This window comes from Eptesicus fuscus, chromosome 13 (assembly GCF_027574615.1).
Source record: "Eptesicus fuscus isolate TK198812 chromosome 13, DD_ASM_mEF_20220401, whole genome shotgun sequence".
Lineage (NCBI taxonomy): Eukaryota > Metazoa > Chordata > Mammalia > Chiroptera > Vespertilionidae > Eptesicus > Eptesicus fuscus.
In genome coordinates, this window is record NC_072485.1 from 6,552,108 (window position 1) to 6,579,292 (window position 27,185).

The 27,185-nt window shown below is 41.7% G+C and overlaps 1 protein-coding gene across 3 annotated transcripts; it reads right to left on the reverse strand.

The window, feature by feature from the left end:
• Nucleotides 1-1,321: 1,321 nt before the first annotated feature.
• Nucleotides 1,322-25,338, reverse strand: PPP2R1B (protein phosphatase 2 scaffold subunit Abeta). Of its 3 annotated transcripts, XM_008150155.3 has the most exons (15): nt 25,210-25,338; nt 24,139-24,229; nt 23,641-23,741; nt 19,267-19,499; nt 18,826-18,973; nt 14,609-14,764; nt 14,272-14,386; nt 13,799-13,869; nt 13,313-13,447; nt 12,150-12,323; nt 8,318-8,378; nt 5,218-5,372; nt 4,727-4,869; nt 3,996-4,087; nt 1,322-3,604 (listed from the first exon to the last, which is right to left on the reverse strand). In XM_008150155.3, exons 1-15 carry the CDS (start codon nt 25,321-25,323, stop codon nt 3,588-3,590), a joined length of 1,806 nt encoding a protein of 601 aa, XP_008148377.1. In that variant the 5' UTR covers nt 25,324-25,338; the 3' UTR covers nt 1,322-3,587. The 3 variants fall into 3 exon arrangements, with proteins under 3 accessions (XP_008148377.1, XP_054580768.1, XP_028014330.1); XM_054724793.1 differs by lacking the exons at nt 18,826-18,973; nt 19,267-19,499; XM_028158529.2 differs by lacking the exons at nt 19,267-19,499; nt 24,139-24,229; nt 25,210-25,338 and having other exon boundaries at nt 23,641-23,700.
• Nucleotides 25,339-27,185: the final 1,847 nt, after the last annotated feature.

Sequence of the window (27,185 nt, forward strand, 5' to 3'; positions counted from 1 at the left end):
GTGGCTCTGGTGTGGCAGTGGGGGGCACATGCGCCTCTGTGCGGAGGAGGTGGGTAGACTCCAGGACCTCATGAAGGTGCTCTTCTTCCAGAGCGGCACAAAGAGCCGCCCACCGGCCTCTTGGTAGCAGGGGATGCCGCCCACTCCGTATGCCGGCCTCCAGAGCCCCAACCAGGCAAGTGCTGGCTCCATCCAGGACTGACAGCACCGGTCGGAAGGCTCTGCAGAAAGAAGCGGCTTGGCTTTCCTACCCAATGGGGACTACCCCACCCTCCACATTTCCCTCTCAACTGCACATTGTCATTTCCTGGACACAGCAGGCTCAAGGGGAGGACAGAGGGGCTATTTTGGGTACAAAAAAGGGATTGGAGACACGTGAGTGAACAGGAGAGGCGCAAGGAACTGGCTGGAAACAGGACAGGAGAATCCAAGGGAGCGATTACTTAAGAGCAGACCAGTCACTAGACCTGCTAACAAGATAGTTCCTCTCGCTTGTGTCACACCCAAGCAGCCAACAGGAGGCTGTAAGCCAGGAGCTTCAAAATGAAAAAAGGTCAGAGGAACTGAAGTCAAAGGCAAAGGGTAGGACAAACTTGCTGTGGCCACCCGGCCCTGCCCTCTGTGACTTCCACAGAAAAGCACCACATAGCGGCTACAAATGCCAGGAGAGCATTGCCATAGCTAACGGCGGGGCCCAGGGACATTCTTCCCCTGGAGGTCTGTGCACTATCTGGATGCTTAAGACAGCTCAGATTAGCGTGCTGCCTACTTTGAATCAGGACAAGTTGTCCAGCAAAGACCCCAAGGCCATGCATCACAGTGGTCAAGCTGTGGTAGTTCCATGAGCTGAGGGCTATGTCAACAAGGCCTTGTCAGAAACCACACATGAACCAGCTTATTCTCATGAAACACCACGCATCTTCAGGTTTTGCCCACTCGATAGCACAGAGGAATAAGGTCTGGTCTCTCAAATCTGTGAGGAGTGAACCCCACACAAATGGAAGAGAAACACTGTTGTGAATTCCATTGTTGAGGACATTTTTATTGGCATAGGTTTGTATGTGTGTCTCTTTCCCTTTCCTAATGGACCAAACAACTGATAGGAACTGCCTGGGATGAAAAAATTACAGCAATCTATGTTGGAGGCGACTGCACCAATCCAAATGGAACTGTTGCTAAGATAGGGGACTGGAGAAGCGTCACATAAAGCTAATTTCTTAAGAGCCGTAAGGTCCTTCCATTTGTCAATGGGAGAATGAGATGCAGTCTGGTACCTTTGATGACTTGTTCCACAAACACATCAGAGGACAGATTTTAAAAATTCATTGAACACATTTTTATTGAGTACCTACTATGTACACCAGATACTGATCTGGGTGCTGGTGATACAGTAGACACAAATCCCTGCCCTTACTGAGCTCCTGGAGCTTACATCATCGTGAAAGCAAGATAACCTGTGGAGAAAATGACCAAGTTAGCAAAAAAACGACGACTCTCTGAGCAGCAACAAAAGCGATTCCCTACCGTTTAACTCAGAAAGACACAGCGAAGCCCCTAAGAAGTCACCTAAAAAGGCAGGGCCCTGCGAGCTCCCTGCCCCATGTCTGAGAAAGCAAAGGGCTCCCGTTTGCTGCAGTCCTAGGGTCGAAGGTCAATGCACAGACTCCCAGGGGGCACACAGGGCATTTAAACGTCTATCCCAAAACCAAGGACATTTCCAACCAACCAGCATTTCCAACCAAAGAATAAAGCAACGGTTGTACAAATCTGTTTCAAGAATGAAGACAACCTCTGAAAAATGAAATTCAATGAAGAATAAACATAACCTACAGGTAATAATAATAAAAAGAAGAACCATGAAACTAAAATTAAAATGTTTACAGCATAATAGTTTAAGATATAAAATGAGACTGTACAAAAGATTTTTGTTTAGGAAAAGTATTTAATTCTTAGCCCAAAAAGTAATAAAATAGAAAGTTACTATAAGGTAATTTGACAATTTTAAATGCAGGCAATTTCTGATTCAAAATGTTCTGTTTTTCTACGGTAAGACAAACTTGAAAGTAATTCGCTCAAACTTGGTTTTCAAAAAACAGAATGGGATGCACTGGGTTTAAAAGAGGTTGTGAATAAAAGAAATAATTCCAAAACCAAAATGGAACAAGCAAACTACCTAGCAAGATGCACTGAGAAAAATAAACTACAATAAAACCTCATTAACATTCATTAGGGACAAGGTGAGTTTGAATAGGTGACAATGTAAATAAATCTGTATGGAAATATGTTTAAATTCTCCATGAAATACAAACGTATATATTTCAGGGATAAAGACTAAATTAAATATATATTTTTTAAAAATTGGGGTTCATAAAAATCCTCATGAAAAGTATTTTAATGTAATTGAAAAGTGATTAGTAATCAGTGTACTAACTGGCAAAAGGGTACTTTTTAAAGAGAGCTTCAAAATAGTTTTAGTTCAGATCCAATAGGCTTCCTTACAAACTATTAATTTGCTCCAGGAAACCCTTCCTTCAGCTTAACTAGTTAATCTTAAGTTCCAGGAAAAATTAATGAGATTTTACTTTAAAGGCAGAAAAAGTTTTCAAATGATGATTCCAGCATCATCCATACCAAAAAAGTAGTAATGAAATTTAATTTGGAAAGCCATAGCAAGGACCAGATGTTAACACAGCTGGAAGCAGAATGAGGTTAAGTGCAGGAAATCCTCACAGTATTATACCAGTCATTCCTTTTCTCACTAGAATTACAAAACTGCAATCTTACAATGACACGGTAGAACTACTGCTTATTTGGAGGCACTAAATTTTAAGTTTCTCAGCAAGGAGAGAAGTATTTTGAACACAGTGGTATAAGCTGTGGAAATTCAGTTAAGTTTTAACATCACACATTAGCAGCAATACATCTATCTGCACATCAGGTTTCTGAGTGACATGATTACAGTCAAAATAAGGCAAAGAAAAACCAGAACAAACAACACATGAACTCTGAGCTTCCACATTCCCCTTTCGTGTAAGACACTGACGCAGACCATCATTATCCAGGAAAATGTGGCTTTCACTACAGTTAAATCTCGATGTGTCTCCCAAATAGAGGGTTTATAACATGTTGTTCTAAACCATGTACACTTAACTTTGGAATGATGGACAGACACACAGATATAAGTAGACACCAAGAGAATCACTCCACTGCATGTCTGGGTTCCAACCCATCCAGCCCTGGTCAGGATGGTAAGCGGCCAGGCCTGATGGAACGGCGAGGGTGCAGGAGCCCAGATGGTGCCCAATAAATCCCTGGAGACAATCAAGAAACGACTGTACCGAGTGTCAGGAACTGGTCACAAACAAAAAGAATGGTGTATAATTATCCCAACGAGGAAGACAAGTAAAAACAATCCCTGTTCATCTTTAGAAAGAATCAAGTCACTGAAATTTGATTTCTTGGAAGCCGTTGCCATTTGCTTGGATGAGGTCTTGAAGGTTTTCCATTTTTTCTCCACCAGTTTAAGAACACATTGACTAGAAATCTGTGTTAAGAATTCAGTAAAGTCTTTTCCCTCCTGTTCCTCATCATGCCAACGCAAGCACTAGAAAATTCCAAATAGAATCAAGTTAGTGGCACAGAAAGTTCATGAACTACCTATGTGACTATTGAGCACGACAACAGTGATACAAAAGCAGGAGACTATGAACTTCTCATTGTGGTCAGTCTTTCTACTCTGTCAGGCTAATCAAAGTTAAACTTTAAAAATTGATTAAAATCCAAACAAACTATTCTTACTAGTGAAAACGACATTCCTACCATCCCTAGATGGGACTGAGAAACGACCTGCTCAATGGTGAGCCCCGAAGGGAATAAGCATTCCAGGCACTCAACACCCTCCCGTCTCCCACATGCTTATCGCCTTGCCCACTTAACGTCACTTACACCCTGTCAACCAAAGCAAGAGCTGCAAGGCAGACAACAGAAGGACATACCACTTATAGCTTCCTGTGCGAAGTATTTGACATCCATGTCTTCATCTTGGCCTAACTTCTGCAGTACCGGTTTAACTTCCTCCTGCAAAGCACTGAAATCCAACAGTATTATCTGTGAAAGGCAGTCTTCTGGGTCAGAAAAAATGTTTTATGCTATATATTCTCGAAGGCAAAATTTTTTTTTTTTTAACATCCTCACCCAAGGATATTTTTCCATTGATTTTTAGAGAGTGGAAGAGAGAGGGAAAGACAAAGAGAAACATCGATGTGAGAGAAACGCATTAATTGGTTGCTTCCTGCATGTGCCCCAACCAAGGCCTGGGCCAGGGAGGACCCTGCAACCGAGGTACATGCCCTTGACCGGAATCAAACCAGGGACCCTTCAGTTTATAGGTTGATGCTCTATCCACTCAGCCAAAGCAGCTAGGGCTCGAAGGCAATTTTTAAAGTTTTTAAAATACAAAAATATTTTAAAACACCTATAAGTTTGACAAGTACTAAATAGTATCCAAAGTTCTCAGCAGAAATAGCTTCAGACAATGATCTCCACATATATGAGTTAAATATAAAAGAGTGGACGCCTGCAAAAATTGTTATTTTATTATTTTCTTTAAACAAACCCTCACCTTAGGTAAAGTGAAAATCACCGAATTTATTTTTAGCCATTACTCCCCACTATCTTGTAAAACTTTTAATCTACTTTTAAAATAAGAATAACATTAAAATCTTACTCAGTATCTAGAATTGGTCCAATTTTCTGTAGAGATTTGGCCACATTGAAACGGACGTTCGCCACCTGGTCTCCTGCCATTTTCAATACAATGGGCAGCATCTGCTTAGTAGTGATTTCCTGACCACAGGCTTCAGACAGTACCTAGAAAACACTTTTATTTGTAAAACATCCCCAAACCTAAGGAGAAAAAATAATACTTGATAAAAAAGTAACTGACCAACAGGAAAATGTTTCTAGTGAGCACTAAATGAGGGATATAAAGTAGAATTCAAAAACCCAGAATTAGAGCAGAATTCACAACTGACTTCACTACTACAGATTTTAACATGAATCGAAAGCTGACATTTTTTTCTCTCATCTCTTAACTATCCAAAGAAATCAGTAAGAAATATATTCCAAATAGAAGACAATATATTCAGAATTCAGGAACACAATCTTGATAACTGCTTTAACACCTGAGCTTAGCAATAAGAGCAGTGTAATACTTACATTAATGCAGAATAAGGTGGTCATTCTATGCAAATAATTAGGATCGTTTGCCATGACTAACACTTTGGGAACGATGGTATTCTGGGCCCACTCTGTACCAAACTTCTGAACTAGTTTCATGAGGTTGTTGGTGGCAGCTTCGCGAATGGCATACACTGCAGGAGAGGGAAAAACAATTGCTGTTCACAGTGCAGCACAACCTAGTTTACTTACACCATCAGCAAAGGTGGGCCAAATGCAAGATTCTGCACACACACTCCAAAGTCAGCCATGCTGCAGTGGCATGTGCTCAGCTACAACTCACAAATACACTGATTTGGTTTTATCACAGTTTCAAAATGTGTAATATGTCCAAGGAAAAAGGAGGTAAGGAGCTCATAATAGGCATCACTAATTCATTAACAAATGTCAGTGCCTATATATACTATGTGTTACAGGAAAAATACATATACCTCTCCTCAAGATCATACACTTAGAAAAATGAAAGCTACCATACTCCAAGTAGTCACATGGCATAAGACTGATTATAATAAAGTGTGAAATTGTGTAGTAAAAATCGTGAGAGCTGTAGCAGTTGAGAAGAGAGAACAGGAAGGTCTAAAAAGGCTTTGTACTGGGCCTCAAAGATTAGAGAGGATTTGTGTAAGTAAAGAGAAGAGATGGTAATTCCTGGAAATGGTAAAAAAAATTTACCCAGGACACAAAGGAGATAATTGAAATCTGGGCAAACATGAGGCTGGACAGTTATACGATACCCAAATCACAGAATATCTTGAAAGGTACATTTAGAGGTTATAAAAAAAGAAAAAAGATGGTTTTTCAAAGCAAAGTTGTCACCTTGTGACTAGTGTGGTACTTTAGCAAGTTTACTCCAATAGGGGCAAGAAAGCTAAAGGGAGAAAGACAGCGAGGAGGTAGTTTAGAGGCCACTGTGGTCATCTACACAACAGCAAATAAAAACTTCAGACCTTCATGCCCGTTTTCCCTTAAAAATGTTTATGTTGAGAAATCTTAAATGTCTTCTGTGAATAAATGTACCTGCTTTAACACTTAATAATTCCCTACAAGCCCAGGCCAGGTGACTCAGTTGGTTGGAGTGTCGTCCCATGCACCAAAAGGTGGGCGGGTTTGATTCCCGATCAGGGCACATACCCAAGTTGTGGGTTCGATCCCTGTTTGGGGCACATACATGAGGCAATTGATCGATGTTTCTCATCATTGATCTCTCTCTCTCTCTCTCTCCCCCCCCACTTCCTCTCTGAAATCAATAAAAATATTTATTTTTTTAAAAAGGAAGGAGTAATTAAGTACAGAATCTTCTGGGACATGTCAGTCTCACTAATGTTAAATATGTATCAGAAATAACATAAGCACTTTTATTCTAAAAAGAGGAATTTCTTTCCTATGACTCACCATATTAAGATTCATTTAAAAAGAAAAAAAAATTAGGCCTCAGAAAGGTAAGTTTAAAAAGATAAGAAAAATGAAACAGTCCTCAAAATCTAGTTTGAAAACACTGAAATTACCTACATATATACACCTTTATGAGACTTGCACATTTCTCATAGCCCTCCTCTTCACACTCTTAGCCATATGACGTCCCATATGATCCAAACATGCCCTTCACAACACCACCTACATGTACAAGCAGACACAAATATTCCTATCCTCCCAAAGATCCAGGCACAAGCAGCCGCAGAACCAAGATACGCTCAGGTCGTAAAGTATACATAAGATGCTGTGGAACACAATGCCTACTATGTGCACCAAAACATGGAAGTGAAGCTCATAGGATTACGTCATGACCTCCCCGGTGGCCCCTGTCTGAACACGTCTCAGACTATACTGAAGATGCCAGGTCTGGACCTGGGGCCTGGCACTGGACCTTACTGGTGCAGAGGGCACCCTTCCCACCCACCACTTCCTGGCAGACAAGAGTAGACACGTGGGCCTGAGACTGTCAAAAAGTCAACTGCTAACGAATTGACATAAAAAATGGTTTAATATGTAACCTCAACAGTCCCGTATATTTTGATAAGCAGCTGTACCAGTTTTCATTTGTGATATAGCTTCCAAGAAAAGGATTCTGTGAACTGTTCTAAATGCCAAGAGAAGTGTCGAAAAACCTATGTGCTAAATGCTGTCCCATCTGACCCCACCCTGAGCTCACAGCTCACCCTCTCCTGGCATGGTGGCAGCAACAGCTCAGCATGCAGGCAGTAAAGTTGTCTTTCACCAACACCAGAAATCTGGGCCCTCTGTCTTCGGGCACAGCTGCCATCTCACTCTCCTGGACTCCTTTACTGTGCACTGTATAGCTCCTTCTCTGTGTCACTCAAACAAGCCATGCAGCCACTTCTTCCCCAGAGGACTTTCATCTGATTCCAATCTCTTCCAACCCAGAAGACCTCAAGTTAAGAAAGAAGTGAGTGTATGTACCCCTAGCGGTTTTGCTCAGTGGATAGAGCGTTGGACTGCGGACTGAATGGTCCCAATTCAATTCCAGTCAAGGGTACATACCTCAGTTGCAGGCTCCAGGGTGGAGTGCAGGAGGCAACCCTATTGATGTTTCTCTCACATCGATATTTCTGTCTTTCCCTCTCTCTTCCACTCTCTCTAAAAATCAATGGAAAAATATCCATGGATGAGGATTAAAAAATGATGGTGAAAAACAAACAGATAAATAATAAAATAATTTAAAATCTCTGACTCCCTGACCCTGGGTGCTGGCGCCATTAAAAAAAAAATATATATATATATCAGTGGGAAATTATCCTCAAGTAAGGATTAAAAAAAAAAAAAAAGTGAGTATATATGTGTGTAAGAGTATGAAAATAATGTAACTGAATGAGTAAGAAACAGAGCAAAGAGATTGTTCATGGAAAAAATAGTTTAAAACAGAAAAAATTAGTAGAAAACAGACACATCAAACTTGTGTTTCAGAGGAAGCTAAATGGACTTTAATCACAGTATTTCTTCATGGCTACACTAGGAAGGCAATCAGATTAGTAGTCCTTTCTAAAAAAGAAATATATAAACAACACGGGATATATGCAAAGACATGAACACATAACAACCTGTTTTTAACTTATTTACTTACCATGGTCCACAAGCCAGGCCATACATAAAGAATTCAGCTTTTCATCAAAGAATTCCACACCCTATGGGTACAGAAGATTCCATTAAAACACATCTAACAAAGTTTAGAAATCAAGATAATCTATTTATAACAACAAAATGAACTAAAAGCTAAAAACCACTTGTTTCCAAATAAGCTGAATTCATGAGCCAGCCAGAAAACAATTACCATGGAATTTGATTTACAAACTGTAAATCTATTTTATTGGATAGAAATAATAAACAAAGAAAGCATAAGTGAGATGGCCCAGGCTAAGTGGGAGAGAATGGGATGGTCAGGAGCCAGATACAATACTACAAATGAGTAGAAAGAATGCAGAATGGACAGTCTGCCAAGCATTATCTATTTGTAAAAAGGAATTACCCAATAAAATATCTGTCAATAATATATTTTTTCTTTATATTTTAATTTAAAAATTTTCAATTACAGTTTACGTTCATTTGATATAAACTTGTATTAATTTTAGGTGTACAGCATAGTGGTTAGACAATCATATGCTTTACAAAGTGTTCCCGATATTTCCAGTACCCACTAGCACCACACATTGTCATTACAATATTACTGACTATATTTCCTTTGCTGTACTTTATATCCTCCTGACTATTTTGTAACTATCAATCTGTACTTCTGTCAATCCTATCTAATAAAGAGGGAATATGCTAATTGACCCTCACACAGTCGCAAAAGATGGCAGTGCCCACAGCCAATAAGGAGGGAATGTTAATTGCCTGTCACGCCCTCAAAGATGGCGGTGCCCAGTCCCCTCAGCCCCACCGGGGCAGCAGGCGTGCGGCAAGGCCAAGTGGGCTGCTCCACATGCCTGCCTCGAGTCCCCCAGTCCCCTCAGCCCTCCAGGGCCAGCCCGAGGCACAGGCAAGCCTCGAATGGCTGCTGCCCAGCAGCCCAGGGCCACCTGAGGCTCAGGTAACCAGGAGAGGTGTGATGGGACATCGCCTTCCCCTGATCGCCAGGTCACCTCCTGCCCCTGAGGGCTCCCGGACTGTGAGAGGGGCAGGCTGAGCTGAGGGACCCCCCCTCCAGTGCATGAATTCTCATGCACCGGGCCTCTAGTAATATTAATAATTCTCAAAAATTTTCCCTTTTTGGTTAAGATTATAATAAATCATTAAGGATGAAGAAACTGCCGAAACCGGTTTGGCTCAGTGGATAGAGTGTCGGTCTGTGGACTGAAAGGTCCCAGGTTCGATTTGGGTCAAGGGCATGTACATTGGTTGCGGGCACATCCCCGGTGGGGGGTGTGCAGGAGGTAGCTGGTCGATGTTTCTCTCTCATCGATGTTTCTAGCTCTCTATCCCTCTTCCTTCCTCTCTGTGGAAAATCAATAAAATATATTTAAAAAAAAAAAAAAAGGATGAAGAAACTGCTATCAAGAAATAGAGATATTTCCACTTAAATAGAATATTTCTAAGATGATGGGAGGAAGCAGAGGGAGAATAAAGCAGGCATAACACTGCAGGTGACCCAGCAGAGAGTCACAGGTGGAACCATCCTGGCTCTCCCAGTTCAGCTCTTCCCGTCAACATTTGGCCACTCCAGCACAGGTGGGGACAAGCTCCTAGAGCTGATTTACACAGACCTGTCACTGTGGGAACTCTGTACCATGCAGGAGAATGTTGTGACACAGTGCTTTCCTAGAGTCTCCCTTTTGGGATCTACATGTTTCTTTGGATCTAAGAAGCTCCTGAACAGTGATTATATATTTTAAATAAAGAGATGTACCATAAAGTTTCAGTGCTCTGAAAATAGTGATTTAATAACATAAAATGCTTTATAATAATAGATCATGAATAGGTTTTAGCATATACTTAAATCACCACGTCAACTCTCAAAGATTTCTTTTTCATTTCAGATTATGGATTTTTCTTTAAAATTTTTCAATTGATTTTAGAACGTGGAAGGGGAGGAGAGAGGGAGGGAGGAAAGGCGAGAGAAAGATGAGGGGGGGAGGGAGAGAGGGAGGGAGGGAGGGGGTGAGAGAAAGAAACATCAATCTGCTGTTCCACAATCTATATATTCATTGGTTGACCCTTGCGTGTGCCCTGACTGGGGATCGAACCCACAATCTTGACATACCAGGACAATGCTCCAACCAACTAAGCTACTTGGCCAAAGCTCTTGAATCTTAACTTTTATTTCTTAATTTTTGTGGTTTAACTTTACATTTATTCAGCATGGTCCATAAGCCAGGCCATATGTAATGTCTTGAAAGAATGTTATAAATTGACTACTTGATATAGATAAAAAATAAAGATAAAATATATACAAACAAGAAATTGAAGTTGCATTAACAAAATGTTCATGACCAATGTGTGTCAGCCCTGCCCAAAAGGTATGAGTCAGCCAAAGTCACCATCTACTTGCTTCCATACTCCTCTGTAGAGCTGCTAACCTTTGCTGACCTCCCAGATCTAAGAGGAATAGAGATTTTAAAAAAATAGTACTAAAATTCTCCCTCTCTTCTGGGCAGTTGTTAAGCCTTTAGCCAACCAGTTAGCCACTGCTGCTTTCCATTCTGGAGAGGTGACCCATGACAGTCACCAGTGAAGAACAAAGGATGGCCCTCAGTGCTTGGGAGTGACGGGGGAAAAAGTGACAAGATGACTTGCTTGATCCTTTTAGCTATATAGTGCTATTTTTTAGATCCATTTTGAAGAGTGGGACACTTCCAATTTTATAAAACATGTGATGCCACAGATAATCACAAGATGCATTTAAATATACCAAAACTAGCAATATAAATTCAGTGGTCCAAGAAAGTAAAAAAATAGATCCCATACGCTATGATCTGAAAGGAATGGAAGCGGGGGTGAGAGTGGGGAAACAAACTGCAGCAATGTTAGCTGTAAACTGACATATTTTGAGCTTTCTCAAAAAAATATTCAGGTATTCATTTATCCAACACTCAACAAATGCTGAGTGCATGATTAATGCCAGGCACTCTAGCAGGCACTGGCAATCAAACATTAAACACAGTCCTTACCCTTAAAAAGATTACCTATCTATCTCCCCAACTAGTTTTGTTTTGTTTTGTTTTTTTTCAGGGATATTAAATAGCAGTATTTTTTATTATTTAAAAATTTTGCTTTCATTTGGATGAGAAACATATTTAATGTAACTCCTCTAAAATTAGGGCACATGATAGGCCCTGAGTTTTTTTTTTCCCAACTAGTTTTTAACAGACAGTCACAATACACTGTAATAAGTGCTACCAACAGGGTAATGGTATATCACACTTAGAACTATCTAGGGCATCTATGAAAACAGAAAGGAAAGGATGTGGCCATTAAAACCCAGCTGATTCCTCAACTCCCTTTTAACCAGAATGCAAAAAAAGTAGCCAGAAAAAATAAATAAATAAAGCAGTAGCCAGGGACATTTTGCTCAGTATATAGGTAAGCAGGGAAGCTGCTCTGAGTGAAAATCAAAGCTAACTTATCTTGAAACAATACTCCCTTTTCCTCTCAGTTAAATATCCCTTAAATCACAGAGACATTAAATAACACAAAATCTGTTACATTCCAAGAAACATTGTATTTTTTTATGGCTTTGCTTTTAGATGGTGGTGAGGTAAAATATATCTCTGTAATTCCTTTTTGTTAGAAGTTAATGCACTAATGAAAATAAAAGCCATCTACAAGCAACTAGGACCTACCATACTTAGATGTTTCTAAATGAACATAATCATACAAATTATTGGGGCCTCCTGCTTGGCACAGTACATCTGTTCAACTATTTGAAGCTATCCTTCACTTCACGGAGCACACACACTCACCAGCTGGCCCGCCAGCAGTGGCATATACTCAATGATGGCCAGCCGCACCCTCCACTTGGCATCTTCAGCCAGTTCCACTATGGCAGGAAGGAGAGACTGAGAGAGCTGACGGATTCCAATCACTTCATTTACACAATCCAAATTGGAGATGATATTCAAACGAACTTCAGGACACTGCAAGTACATAAGCCCCAAAAGAGCACATATAAAAATCAAGTTCTCTGCCCAATATTTTCCTATTGTCATGATGAGGTAAAAACTGCTAACTAAAGTTTAAAATAATGACTCAGGTAAAGTAAGTAGTCTTAGAAGAAATACTTAAATACTGAGTACACAAATAACTCATAGCATATAACTGTAACTGTTCTTAACCATAACTCTCAATAAAGTCTATAGGATGGCCTTAGCTGGATTGGCTCAGTGGATAGAGCGTCAGCCTACAGACTAAAGGGTCCCAGGTTCAATTCCAGTCAAGGGCACATGCCCAGGTTGCGAGCTCAATCCCCAGTAGGGGGTGTGCAGGAGGCAGCCAATCAATGATTCTTGTTCATCACTGATGCTTCTATCTCTCTCACCCCCTTTCCCTTCCTCTCTGAAATCAATAAGAAGGGAAAAAAAGTTTATAGCATAGGCTCTGAAATCAAATTACATGCATTCAAATCCCAGATCTGCCAAGACCTTGGGTGAGCTATTTTATCTCTCTGTGTCTCAGCCTCATCTGTAAAATGGGGATAAGACGACCTACCTCTAAGACTGCTGTGAGGATTACATATAATAATAAGTGCCAAAGCATTTATGATCATGACTGGCATATAGTTTTACTCAATAAATGTTAGCTACCAGTATAATGTTGATATTATATTTAAATAAAAGATACTTTTAAAACAAAGATTTATTAAGTTTGAAGAGAAGAAACCAGAGCCTCTCAGCAGGAATCAGACAGAGAATGAGGAGATATTTTTAAGTCTATATCAATGGCTCCTAGTGCCCATTTTCTGGGGACTTGCAACCCATACTCAAACACAAGGACTGTCACTAGTTTAAAATAAGTTACTTTTTAAAATCACATTATCCCTGTTTTGGGTTCTATTTTAGTGAAACCTCAAACCAAAACCAAATCAAATCACTGTCTACCAAGCAATAGAATTTATAGCCAGACTCACCTCATCCTTTAACTGAGCTAAAAAAAGAGGTAGAAGATGTTCAATGGTATTCTCTTTGCCCAAAATGGTAGACAATCCCATAATTACAGAAGCTAGAGCCGATTTGACATGTTGATTTGTATCAGATACTAATTCCTAAAATAAAAATAAAAAAATTAAAAGCCTTTCTTTTTTGCAAGACTACAGAAACTTCCATACTATTTCCCAAGGAATTTAAAAAGACAGCACTATTTCAATAGATTCGCTGATAATGTTTCCTCAGATCAACTGTCAGATAATACAAACCTCTGTGCCAACGAGCAATTTTCAATTATAACGCACTACTAATAAGTGATAAATAATGTTACATATTAACATACCTATCCCATTCACCCCTTGTCCGCCTTTAAACTCAAAAGGGCTTTAAGGCAAACAAACAAAAAAGAAGTAAGGTTTGCCTTCACATAAGGCAGAGTAAAGCTAAAAGTAAGCTAAAGTTAGGTTTACCTTTATATAGGGCAGAACTTGATTCATAATTATGGTCTCTCTACCTTCAATGGGCAAGTTCTCACAAAGTTCTAAAAGGGATAAATAGAAAAAAATGCTTACATAGAACCATTTACAAGGAGCCAAATGAAGAAATTTAGCCAGTTTTATCAAGTTTCAAGTTAAATCAAATCATATGTTTAAGCAAACAATCCCTAAGAAGTGGCTCTTGTTCTAAATACACATTTTTGTCAATCTAGATGGCACTGTGTATTGCACTAATCCAACGTGAAAAGAATTTTAAAAAAATAGAAACAAGGTAAAATGGCTATTTGGTTTTAACTTATATGATAATGTAATATTTCTATACAATAAAATCATCTCTATTTATTTGAAAACATATATAAGAACAAAAAATCATACAAAATTCACTGACATAAAAAAATACACCAAAATAAACAAGCCATCCTGCAACATAAACTGAACTCCTTAACCTTTCACTTTGTGGGCAGCAGCTGCTCGGACTTCAGCTTCACAGTCTTTAAGTAGGTTCTGAAAGGCGGGAATGAGGTCATTTTGGGTGATTTTGGGACCCACAGCTTTCTGGAGCTATAAAATAATATGTACAGGATTAATTGCAAACTAACAAAATAATTAATATGAACAACACAAAACAGCGCAACTTTAGGTATTCACTTTTGCCACAAACACTTCTGATTCATAAGAATTCAGAGACTTTTGGTACCACAGCAAACTTGTGGGTTTCTTGGTGTGTATGTGGTTTTTTTTTTTCTTTAGTACTTACAGAAAATACCAGTGCAATAATTTTACCTCTGAAAATTTGTCAGCTACCATATAGCGAACTCGCCAAGATTTATCTTCTGCAGCTTGTCGAAGTGTAGGCATCACCAAAACCTCAAGGTCATCCTGAGACAGTAACTGGGCAATACTGACACAAGCTTCCACAGCTAGGAGGCGCACTGAATCCTAAAGGAGTAAAATTTATTTCTGTTAGACAATATTTACTGACAGCCAAGGTATATGGTGTGGGGTTGTGCTCTGAGTGTCATTTCAAAAAAAAAACACAGAAGCAAACCAACTACACCAGCTGTTGCCAACCGGTGGTGCAGACCAGTGGTGGTCCATGAGGTCCGAAAGGTTGGCGACTGCTGAACTACACTACATGCAGCTTCATGTCTCTGTGTCTGAAATAGCTGTTCTCTGCCTGGAATAGTATGTCAAAGCCACAAAGGTAGAAACTTATTCTGTGAATGAACAGCAAAATAATTACATTGGCCAGTGCAGAGGGTTTTTTTAAAAATGAAGTAAAAATTAAAATGGAAAAAAAAGAGAACATCTTAATGATATCTTCAAAGTCTCACTCCTAATAAGAAGTTGAGAGAAAAAATGAAAACTATGCTTATACAAGTTTATAACAGATCAGGGCAGAGAAAGAGAATAATAAGTAAGGGAATCACTGGGGAGCTGTTTTCAAAATACAGGTACCCCCGCTTTTCAAAAGTTCATTCTGCAACTTTGCTTCTATGAAAAACCCAGATTAATACCGGTTTCCCTACCTGAAGGAAATCTGAAAAGGATCTTTGCTTTTACAAAAAAAGGTGAAAAGCGAAGCCAGCAGTCAGCATTTGTTTTGCAGGAGCCATTACAGACGCAGTGCACCTCAAGCAGTGGCCCCGCAGAGCTCCTTCCCAGGAGCTACACCCAGCATCTCAGCATCCAGATGCCACCACTTTGAACTGTGTCTGTGTGCACCTGGGCTTTATTTTTATTTAATTTGTGTACCTATTAGCAAGATGTATCCCTAAGGTAACTGCTTCTTTGCTTTACGCCACTTTGGCTTACAAAAGGTTTCACAGGAACGCTCTCCTTTCAGATAGGGCAGCCTGTACTCAGTTTGAAGTGGCAGTAATAGGAATTTAGGTATAAGATGATGACTTGGAAAGAAATACATAGAAAAACAAAAAAGTAATTTAAAAAGTTGGATTTAAACTAGGACAAGGTAACTTTGAGGTAGCCAAGTCTGGGAAAACACAAAATGAAAAAATTAGAACAATAAGGAATTAATGAACTGAGCTTTCCAAATGTAAAGTGCCAAGTGTGAATGTGATACCTATATGTCCTTTGAGCAAGTGGAAATATACAACTGGACAAAGCAATAAGAAATTAGGAACTGACACCACAGATTGGGGAATCATAAGTATATAAGTAGAAACTGAAAATATGTAAACATAAGTGCCCAGGAGAAACAGGACAAACCCTTTATATAACTACATATTTTATATAATACATATATGTCATACATATATGTGTATATATGTACACACATATACATGAAAGATAAGAGTGACTCCAACTTCCCAAAATATTACAAATTTTTTAAATTGCAGATCAACAAAATCTTACTATGTGCCCAAGACACGCCTCTACCCAAATGAACAAGCTAAAAAAGGCAGAACTAGGTCTTGGTAGCAGCTAGAGATATTTTTGGATTCCCAAAATGATGCTAAATCAAGGGACTGCTATCATCTATAGAAAAATATACCAATAAATACTTGTTAAATTAATCAATTACTTCTCTTCCAGAACTGATTTTCTCACCAAACCTGCTCCTCCCAGAATTTTCTCCACCTCAACAATGACACCACCACCCACCCAGTTGCTCAATCCAAAAATCTAGATCTTCCTGATGCCTCTTCCCCTCACTCAACCCAATTACAGTTCTACTCACTCTACCTCCAAACCTACCTCCAGATTCTCTCCATCTTCACTATACCTCCCTAGTTCACCACTGTCTTGACTGGAGTATAGACAAGCCTCCTAACTGGTCTTCCTGTTTCTATTCTCACCCTGCTTCCCCACCCCCACCCCCCCCCACAACTGTAAACTAAACCTTACAATTTAGTTTCCACCCAGAAGCCTCAATTACATCAGGTCACACCCCTGCTTAAAATCTAGGTGTATTGTCATTGCACCTAGTAAAGAAAACCCAAACTCCATATCCTGGCCTAAAGGCCCTCTGTGACCAGACCCCTGCTTATCTTCTCCAGCCTCATCTTTTACCAGAGTCCCTTTCGCCCACTAGGTTCCAACCGCAGGACCACTATCCACATGTGTCCTCCCTTCCTGGAGCTGACACTCCAGGAAAGGTCATGGCTGGCATTTTTCTTTCTTGTCTTAGTTTATGTCACCTCTTCACAGTCCTCCTCTGACTAGCCAGGCTAGAGAAATGTCCTATAATCACTTCCAATTGTATCACCCTACTCTATATCTTCATCATAGCATTTATCCCTGATATTTTGCTTATTTATCTGTTTATCACCTATTTTCCTTCAGAGCTGAGTAGTTACAACAGATTGTCTGGCCCACAAAGCCTAAATTACAGGGGTGGGTATGGGCAAATATAGAAAAACACATATTACAACAGCTTCAATAACTCAAAAGAATGTCCCACTGCCACTGTATATCTACTTTCACCCACTCCTGTATTTACTACCTTGTCCTTTACAGAAAAAGTTTGCAAACCGCCACTGCCCCCCCCCCCCTTCCTGCAAGATTCAACTACCATTTTGCAGGAAATATAGAGGACAAAGAAAATGTTAAATTATACTATAGGAAATGTAATCACCAACATCCCAAATGAGGATTCTAAATCTGTTCTGTTCAATGTGGTAACCACTATCTACACCTGAAAAGTGGCTAGTGATAATAATAATTATTTGGGGTATATTGGGTTAAATACATCATTTACCATTATTTTCACCTGTTTTTTACGTTTTAAAATGTGGCTACTAAAAAGCTTAAAATAGGGAGTTTACATTACAGATCTGTTGGGCAATGTTTTAAATTATAATGTTTGAGTCATAAAAGTGCAAAGAGAAGGAAGTAGTTAACTACCATAAAAGTCAAGACAAAGTGTTAGTCTTAAGGGGGTGGGCAGTGACAAGTGGGGAGTGAAGGAGGTGTTGTATTTGGGAGGCCACAGAGGGCTTCTGGGGTAGTGGCTGTCAAAATTCTGTTGTTTCATAGATGACAGCTACAAGATGACATTACCCTATAATAACTCACTTAAGCTGTATACTTTGTACTGATTTTTTAAATGTTATTTTAATAATTTTTAAAAATTGTTTGGAAGTAAAGTTTATCATCTTTAAATTTAGAATCTAAAAATAAGACTCATCAGCATGTGCCTGATGCTCTTGGTCCTGTTCACATTAAGTGATTCTAGGGCAGATGCTAGGCAAATTAAAAACCCCAAAGGACTCGCTCTAGTCCACAAACTCTGGTGTCTGATCCTCTGAAGCACCACACAGAGAGGCAGTACAGCCTCACTGTGAAGGCCATGAACTGCTTAGATTCCAATCCCAGCTCCACCACTACTAACGAGGCAACCTTGAGCAAGTTACTTCGATTTTCTGTGCCTCTGTTTCCTAAAATGTAAAATGGGTGATCTACCCCATGGGGTTGTGAAAAAATGCATTAATTTATATAAACCACTTTAAAGAGGCCAAGGAAGATGAAGTACTGCATTTAGGTGCTTGCTGTTTTTATTACTGTTGCTATTGCTACACTAAAGAAATCTAGATCCTTGGGTTTAAAATTGCTATTACATGAGATCATCCTATACACTCACACAGAGGATGCAAAGGGCCAAATCGCTTTCCTAACACCTACTGTGCTTGTGCATCTGAAAGTCAAAAATTCCAGGAAACGTTACCCTCCCATATGACAATCCAGCCTTCAATGCACAGAGGTATGTTACCCCTTAATGCAGCTTTGATCTTCCTAATTATGGACCCCATTTCCTCTGACTTCCCCCTTTTATAACAACTGCCAATGTAAGAGAAAACCATGGTCTGATTAAGAAAGAAACATAAAGACAATGAAATGAGTCATATTAAACTATCAAGGCCAGAATTAAGTATTAATTTTGCAAAAAGAATCCTAATATGAGAACCAAACTCCCCAAGAAATTCTTAAAATATTAGAGAGGAGCATATATGTGTACCGTAAATACTGAGTTAACTTACCTGTTCATCTGAAGCTAGATTGGTAAACAATGGAACAATTTCACTTTTCACACTATCTAATTCTAAAACTTTTGCAAATTCGCCCAATTTGGAAGCAGCAGCACGTCGTACCATTGGTGTATCATCTGAGCACAAGGAACGGAAGTGCCTGGAGCAGATAAAATAATGAAGGTACTTCCTGTCAAATACCATTGATTAAATACTCCCTCCCCACCAACAACACAAACACAGCAAGGCATTTTTAGAGGTTTTCTTTTACAAACACTGTAATTAGGCTTCTACTCATGGAAGAAACAAAGATAAAACACTGGTATATTCAACTGGACAATAAAAAGTGATGTCATCAATCTTATTATCCTGATATCAGCCACTCAGTGGTAAGAGGGTACTGTGTAAATTGCCCCAATAACCCCAAATAACTTAAAAAATGCCGTATCTTACTGTCTAATTTCTGCTTTGACAGCATTTGAAGCCCTGGGATAGCAAACGCTGAACAAACCACAGGCAGATGTACGAGACGTGAACCAATCCCCACTCGCTAGGCGTTTCACCAGAGGTACAAAATGAGCTTCCAAAGCAACAGGAGTATGCTCCTGGGAGATCTGCCTCAGGGACTCCACAGCCTTGTCTCGTACCACAGTCTCTTCCACCGTTGCCAGACTTTCCAAAGGAGGCTGAATAGACCAAAGAGGAAAACCAGAGAAAAAAAACTTACTGAATCAGGTTAGATGCAGATTATCACCTTTTAAAGTGACTGAAGGGAGGTGGTACATGTAACCAGAATGTTAGCTACATCACACCAAATGGCTACTTTCAGTTCACACAGTGATAACATATGGTGTGTCCAACCTGAAGACACGACTTCCGTAGGACAGCCAAGATCTCATGTCCCAGATGGCAATTCCCAGATGGTGTCTACAAATGACACAGTGGAAGAGACTTGACACAATATTAATATTATTGTGAGCTGAATCACTAGGTTTAAAAGATACGTAGCCAAATTCAGACAGGATCATGCATATTTATTCAAAAGGAGTGCAAAAACATAACCAACACTGGGCACCATAATAACATGATGACATCTCATCAGGCCATGAGTCCACTGCCTTTGAGTATTATTCTACCATTCCTGGAGATGTAAGCAACCCATGTCCACTACCTCCACACAACTTATCCAACCTATAGAAGGCTGAGTACAAAATCACTTTTTTTCAGAATACATACAGAATCTTTCCATGAGCCAGACATGTACAGTAGTTTCTAATGATTAAGTAGAGTACAGAGATGGCAGTAATCCTTGCTTGCAGCTTAGAAACGGAAAAGATCAAAGGGGCTGCTCTGGTGTGAGATCCGTAAGTGACACCATCCATTGAGAAGTGAAAGCGGCGGTTCCTTAAACTTATCCTTTTTGGGTTTGTATTTGGTCAGTTACATTCAGCATATGCCATGACCTGAATTTGGTCATTTCTATAAAAACCATACTTAGAACTGACCAAAAGAGTAAAACAATTACGCCCAGCTTGGGTGGCTCAGTGGTTGAGGGTCAACCCATGAACTAAGAGGTCACCGGTTCGATTCCTGGTCAGGGCACATGCCAGGGTTGCAGGCTCAATACCCAGTAGGGGGCGTGCAGGAAGCAGCAGATTGATGTTTCTATCTCTACATCCCTCTCCCTTCCCCCTCTTTAAAATCAATCAAAACTTTTTAAAGAGTGAAACAATTATAGTAAGTCAAAGGAAAGAACATGTCTACTTAAAAATCCATTTCAAAAATTGTTTGAAACACAAAGGTAGAAAATACTCAGCTTTTGCCTGGCCAGTGTGGCTCAGTGATTGAGCATCAACCTACGTACCAAGAGGTCACAGTTTGATTCTCGGTCAGGACACATGCCCAGGTGTGGGCTCGATCTACAGTGGGGGCGGTGAAGGAGGCAGCCAATCAATGATTCTCTCTCATCATTGATGTTCCTATCTCTCCCCTTCTCCCTTCTTCTGAGAAGTCAATAAAAATATATATTAAAAACAAAAGTTTCGCCCTAACCAGTTTGGCTCAGTGGATAGAGCATCCGCCTGTGAACTGAAGGGTCCCAGGTTCTATTCCGGTCAGGGGCACATGCCTGGGTTGCAGGCTCGATCCAACGTGCAGGGGGCAGCCAATCAATGACTCCCTCTCATCACTGATATTTCTATCTCTCTCTTCCTCTCTAAAATCAATAAAAATGTATTTAAAACAAAAACAAAAGTTTCCTTAAGAAAAAAAGGAAGAAAGAAAGTACTCAGCTTTCATAAGAGGACTTTGGAAACCCTTTGAAAAGATAACTGCTTTCTTACTTGTGAAGGTCTTTCATGATCTGGCCATGCCTTCTGACCTTCTCTCGTGCAATATCATTGTATAACCTCTATCACTACTACAGGATAAGGCCACATTCCTGAGAACTGCATATGAGTTGTCTCTTGATTTAAATGCCAAGATCTTTCAATAAAGGATTATTATTATACTAGAGGTCTGGTGCACGAAACTTGTGCACTGGAGGGGAGGAGGGGAGAGGGGAGGCCCCTCAGCCCAGCCTGTGCCCTCTAGCAGTCTGGAAGCCCTCAGGGGATGTCCGACTGACGGCCTGCTAGAAGCTGGCAGTCAGACAACCTTAGTGCTGAGGCAGGAGAGGCTCCCATCACCCCAGCCGTGAGCCCAACTTCTGGCTAAGCGTTGCTCCCCACTGTGGGAGCGCACTGACCACCAGGGGGCAGCTCCTGCATTGAGTGTCTACCCCCTGGTGGTCAGTGCGCATTATAGCAACCACTTGTTCCACCGTTCGGTCAATTTGCATATTAGCCTTTTATTATATAGGATTATAGCATTGAGGATTGAGAAGAAACAGGAAGACAGGTTCCTTGCTCGATTGGAGTTTATATTCTAATGGAGGAAGACAACAACTAATCAAGAAAATAATGAATACTCTGAAAAAAACTAGAATACGATGATAAGAGATGACTTGGAGGCAATTCAGGTTACGTGGTCAGGAAAGGCCTCTTTTAGTAACACACTGAAGTTGATATCTAAATGACAGGGAGCCAGTCACAGGAAGCTCAAAAGAACATTATATTAGAGGAAATACTTAGGGCAACAGTCTTAAGGCAAGGGTTTGTAAGCTGAGGTAAAGCTATGACAGGACTATGGATATTCTAAGAGCCATAGCAGAGAGTGATCCATCTGTGGGATGAAGAGTGACATGTAAGGGTGGGTGGGAGGCAAAAGTAGATGGCAACTAGTTAGGAAGTAATCTAGAGGAAAAATCATGTGATCTGAAAAGACTAGAGCAGTGATGGCGAACCTATGACACGCGTGTCAGCACTGACAAGCGTAGCCATTTCTTTTGACACGCAAGCGGCTGCCGCATGCTGAGGATGAAACATTTGCTGCTCCTGAGGATGAAACATTTGCGAAATAATGTTTTTTCCTCAAAGTGACACACTACCCGAGTTATGCTCAGTTTTTTGGCGAAGTATGACACACCAAGCTCAAAAGGTTGCCCATCACTGGACTAGAGGAAAGATGAGCTAGGTAGTAGTGGGGATGGAAAAAAGTGAAATGATTTGGAATATATAGAGAGTTACTAATGAATCAGATTTGGAAAATGAGGGAAAAAAGAGTCAAGAATGTCTCCTAGGTTTGGCTTGTGCAACTGGGTAGGTGGTGATGCCATTTACTGAGATGGGACAACTACATGAAAGATATTTTGGAGAGAAAACAGAGTTCTGTCTTAGGCATGTTAAATTTGAAATGCCTGTTTGATATCCAAGTAGAAAAATCACAGGTAGATATGGAGAGATATGGAGACAGAAATATATATATATACACACACACACATACACACACACACACACACACACACACATACACATATACACACACACATATACACACACACACATATATTTATATATACGTATTTCTATATATATACATATACATATATTTCTATGTATATACATATACATGGAATTCCATGGAAAGGTTGGAGGTAGAGACAGAAATCACAAGAGTCAGCATCATACAGACAGCATTTCAGCTTTTAAGCATACATCCCTATCTTGTCCAACTGCGGAATTCCTAACATCCTTCAAAACCAAGTTCAGACATCACCTACCAAGAGGTTTTCCCTTATCACTCTGTATTAATAATACCTTTCTATTCTCTATTACTTGGGTACCTTCTATGGGCTTCTATTTTTCCATCTAACACTGTACAGTAATTATTTATTGATACATAAGGACAGAGATCTCATTCCATTCACATGGGTCTTCTTTAACATCAACACTGTAACTTCAGTGCCTGATATAGTAGGCTCTTAATAACTGCCAACTAAATTGAACTGAACTCTTCAAATTCACAAAGAAAGTCAGAAGTAAAAGTTATGCTTATAATCAAAGACAGAAAGCTAATATATGTATATAAATGTTTCCAAAGTCATGACATTGCTAGGTGAGAATTAAGATTTCCAACTTCAGGGATGGGGTTGGGGGGGTGAGGAACATAAGTAGAAACAAACAATCCTTCTCCCAAATTCTAAACTAACAAATAAGTCTACAGAGGCAGACAAGAAAAGAGGAAGAAGTTCTTATATGCATAGTCAGAAAAATTAAGAATGGGTTGGGTCCATTGAATCCAAAGTGCCTACAATATTTGTTCTCTCCACAGCTAACACTGGGACTAACCATAAGATCTGCATAAAAAACGCTGCAGTGTGCCTATCACCAAACAATGAACCATTTATACTGCAAAGTTCTAAAAGGAGGGTAGGCAGAATATACTCACCAGCAAGCAGTGGGCAAAGTCAGGTCCTCCCACCAGGCCGGTGAAATTTCCCAGCTGCTCAGCAAGAGCTAACAGCACCTCATCTTCATCATAAATTGTGTCTGGAAATGACAACAACCCGGTAGTCATCAACAAGGACAGCCAGCCCAGAGCTGGACACGCAAACCAAACTCAGAATAGACTCAATATGTAACTAGATGGTCCTGTCACTGGCCTAACGGTTTCTTCCTTCTCCATCGAGAGTCTTCCCGGATCTGTTTTACAGAATTAATTAGAAACTCATAATCCCGTATCAATTACTCTCCTATTAGGTAAACAGTTAATGCCTGAATATGTGCGGCCACGTCACAACATGCTCCATCCTGTTTCTTCTGCACAAAAGTGTCAGGCTCAATTTAGTGCTCAATACCATGACTAACAAATTCTAAAACACCCGGTTTTGAAAGCAACTGGAAAATGGTAATGCTTATGCCTTTCTTTAAGCAAAAATTCACAGACCTGTGAGGAAAGGCAGCAGCTCAGTTCGCGTCCTTTCTACTCCAAGAGCGAGGGCAATTGTCGATAACTTCTTAATGCTGTTGAGGCGGAGCTTTAAAAACAAAGTGAAAAGAAAACAAACTAAGGAAACAAAAGGCTAAAGTTGCAAACTGGTGAGATAACGGCATACCGGTAAGGAGGAGGAAAGCCTTCCATTGAGATTTATTCTCAGGAAACTCAGGAGCAGTGTAACATGGCTTCATTGGCCAAAGGAAGATTTCTTAGGAGGAATGAATGAAAGAGAACGGAATACCCAGGGCGTGAGACGAAGGATAGAGCGTAGGCCTGCGGAGTGAAGGGTCTCGGGTTCGATTCTGGTCAAGGGCACATGCCCGGGTTGCGGGCTGTTCCCAGTGGGCAGGAGGCAGCCGATGGGCGATTCTCTCATTGATGTTTGTCTCTCTCTCCCTCTCCCTTCCTCTCTGAAATCAATAAAAATATTTTTTTTAAAATAGAGAGAGAGCTCGGACAGTGGGGAAGCAGGCGACGCGGTCGACCGCAACCCCGGCCTCTCCAAGGAGCATTCCACCCGGGCTGCCACACCGGCTGCGCCGGGTCGTGGCCATGCCGCCCGCGTCCTACCCAACAAGCCGGGCCAGTTTCCCAGCTCAGACGAAGGCACCGACTACCTGCACTTCAAAGGGCCCTCCGGCATCCCGCAGCCGCCCCGGTGCCCCGCCGCCCGGCGCCACCCTCCTCCCGCTCGCTCCTCCTCCAGACCCCGGCCCAGCGCGGCGCGCGGCGCTCCCTCCGCACCGCCCGGAAGGGGCGCCCAGGCGGGAAGCCGGTTCTTCCACAACCGCCCGGCGGGACGCCGGGCCTACGCCTTAGGGGTCCGGAGGAGGGGTTCCGGGGAGGCCCCCGGGGGGTCGGGTGGAGGTCCTCACGGGTCTTCCCCTTCCTCCCCCTCAAGTTTCTGCTTGAGTCCAGCTCTTTGAGTCCTGGGCCGCCCCCCCTCACCGCCGGCCTTCCCCCTTCCCTACCCGCGCGCCCGACCGAGCCCGCCTCCTCTCCCGGGCCCAACTCCAATACCTGCACGTCCTCATTACGGAGCTCATCGATTAAAACCGCGATCGGGTATAGCGAATCGTCTCCATCTCCGCCCGCTGCCCCCGAGCCCGTCCCGGGCCCAGCCGCACCCGCCATGTTCTTTCTCCTCAGCCTGCTCACCACCGCCCGCCCCGCGCCCAGGCCCCGCCCCGCGCCCAGGCCCCGCCCCGCGCCCAGGCCCCGCCCCGCGCCCAGGCCCCGCCCCGCGCCCAGGCCCCGCCCCGCGCCCAGGCCCCGCCCCGCGCCCAGGCCCCGCCCCGCGCCCAGGCCCCGCCCCGCGCCCAGGCCCCGCCCCGCGCCCAGGCCCCGCCCCGCGCCCAGGCCCCGCCCCGCGCCCAGGCCCCGCCCCGCGCCCCAGCAGGTTGGGCTGTGTCCTGCGCTCTGGCTCCGCGGGGGTGGAGGAGCTGAGGCTCTGCTGGGTTGGTGGCGGTCTCCGCCTGGCCCCCCAAGCGGGAACTGTAGGTTTGAACTCCTGAACAAAGATAGGCTGGGAAAGCGCAAGAAGCTCCCGCATCCTTTCTCTGGCCGAAGAAAACAGGGGCAGGGGTGATTCATCCTGCTCGTGGTGGTCTGAAGCGGTCGCGAACTACCTGGGTGACCTGCGCTGTGTGACCTCTTAGGACCAAAGAGGATGCCCAAGGCCAGGAGGGAAAAGATGTAGCGCCTCCCCTGACTCCATCCTGGCCCTGCGCCACTGGGTCTCCTACCCTCAGTTCCCCACTAGTCTCAAGGCTTCCACAGACCCCCCTCCACCTCTTCCTTCCAGAATTGTGTGTCTGGCTCCCGCTCCGTAAGACAAATAACGAGGGCGGTGAGAGAAAAAGAACAGTGCTGTCCCAACTCCCAGGCAGTATTTTTTCCGCTTTCTGCATGCAAGCTGTTAAAAACATGCTGCTCTCTTGTTTTTGTGTTTCTTTTCAGTTTGGAACTGGAATGGTGCCTTCTGTTGTATTTTCTTCCTCCCATTTTTTAGGTCTTTAACATGCTTGGAAGTACAACAATCAAGCAAAAGTAGGGCAAGCTTGACTCTTCCAAACTGGATGGAGTGGCTACTCTGCTCGTACAAGAAAGGCTCAACTAGCTTCCCTGAACTCCAGGAGTCAAAGGCAGTAGTGGGCGGAGGTGAGGGCATGGGATTCTTTCTTACAAAACTTCTTGGAAAGGTTTATTTGCCCTTGTGAGGACAGCACGGAGTCACTAGAATGTCCCGTCTTTTCTGTTTGTTTTGGACTATCAGCAACTTGGGGTGATAACTACATATGGTGATCACAAGCTCTAAAGTGGGAATTCTATGTGTCTGATTAATAAAAATGTAAAATTATTAATAAATGCAATTTAGGATACTTTTTTTTTTTTTCAAATGTGAGGGTCCTGGAAGTAAACACAGTAGATAGGAAGTTTGATAGTAGTGGAAGTCTGGGAACCAATGGACTTGAACAGGATTTCTAAAATTAAGTCTGCGGATGTATTCTCTAGGGTTTTCATTTTGACATTTTTTTTGGATGCGCATAGCATATTCTGCATTACTTGAACGACCGCTGTATAACCTGGTGTTGCCACACGATTTCGATACTTGCATTTACTATGTGTGTTTCAGTGCTGCTTTTATTGTTCTGGGATAAGAAGAAAATAACAGTGGTAGATTTAAAAGGAAAGTAGTATTTTCATGAGCAAAGTGGAAGCCAAATGACATCATGGGACTGCACTGTCCCAGTAGTGCTAACAGAAAGATGAGAAAATAGAGGTCGCTTGGTGGCACTTTGAATGCAAACGAAGTTGAACTTTCTGAGGCAATACCTTAGTCACAATACAAGGGATGATTTAGTCTCAGCAAAATACTTCATTTGTCATGTTAAATGACTATACTATCAATATAGTGTTAGTTTTGTGGTTTATTTGTACTTCACTTGTAAATCTATTTTTATCTTTTAGTTGAATAAGAACTATAAATAAAAACA

What these genes read in the sequence shown, in the direction of transcription:
- PPP2R1B (XM_008150155.3), bottom strand. Translation starts at nt 25,323, where the DNA reads ATGGCGGGTGCGGCTGGGCCCGGGACGGGCTCGGGGGCAGCGGGCGGA. An exon ending in ACTTTGCCCACTGCTTGCTG is followed by an intron (nt 19,500 to 23,640) that starts GTGAGTATATTC and finishes TGGTCTATTCAG; the next exon opens with CCTCCTTTGGAAAGTCTGGC. An exon ending in GGACCAATTCTAGATACTGA is followed by an intron (nt 4,088 to 4,726) that starts GTAAGATTTTAA and finishes GTTGGATTTCAG; the next exon opens with TGCTTTGCAGGAGGAAGTTA.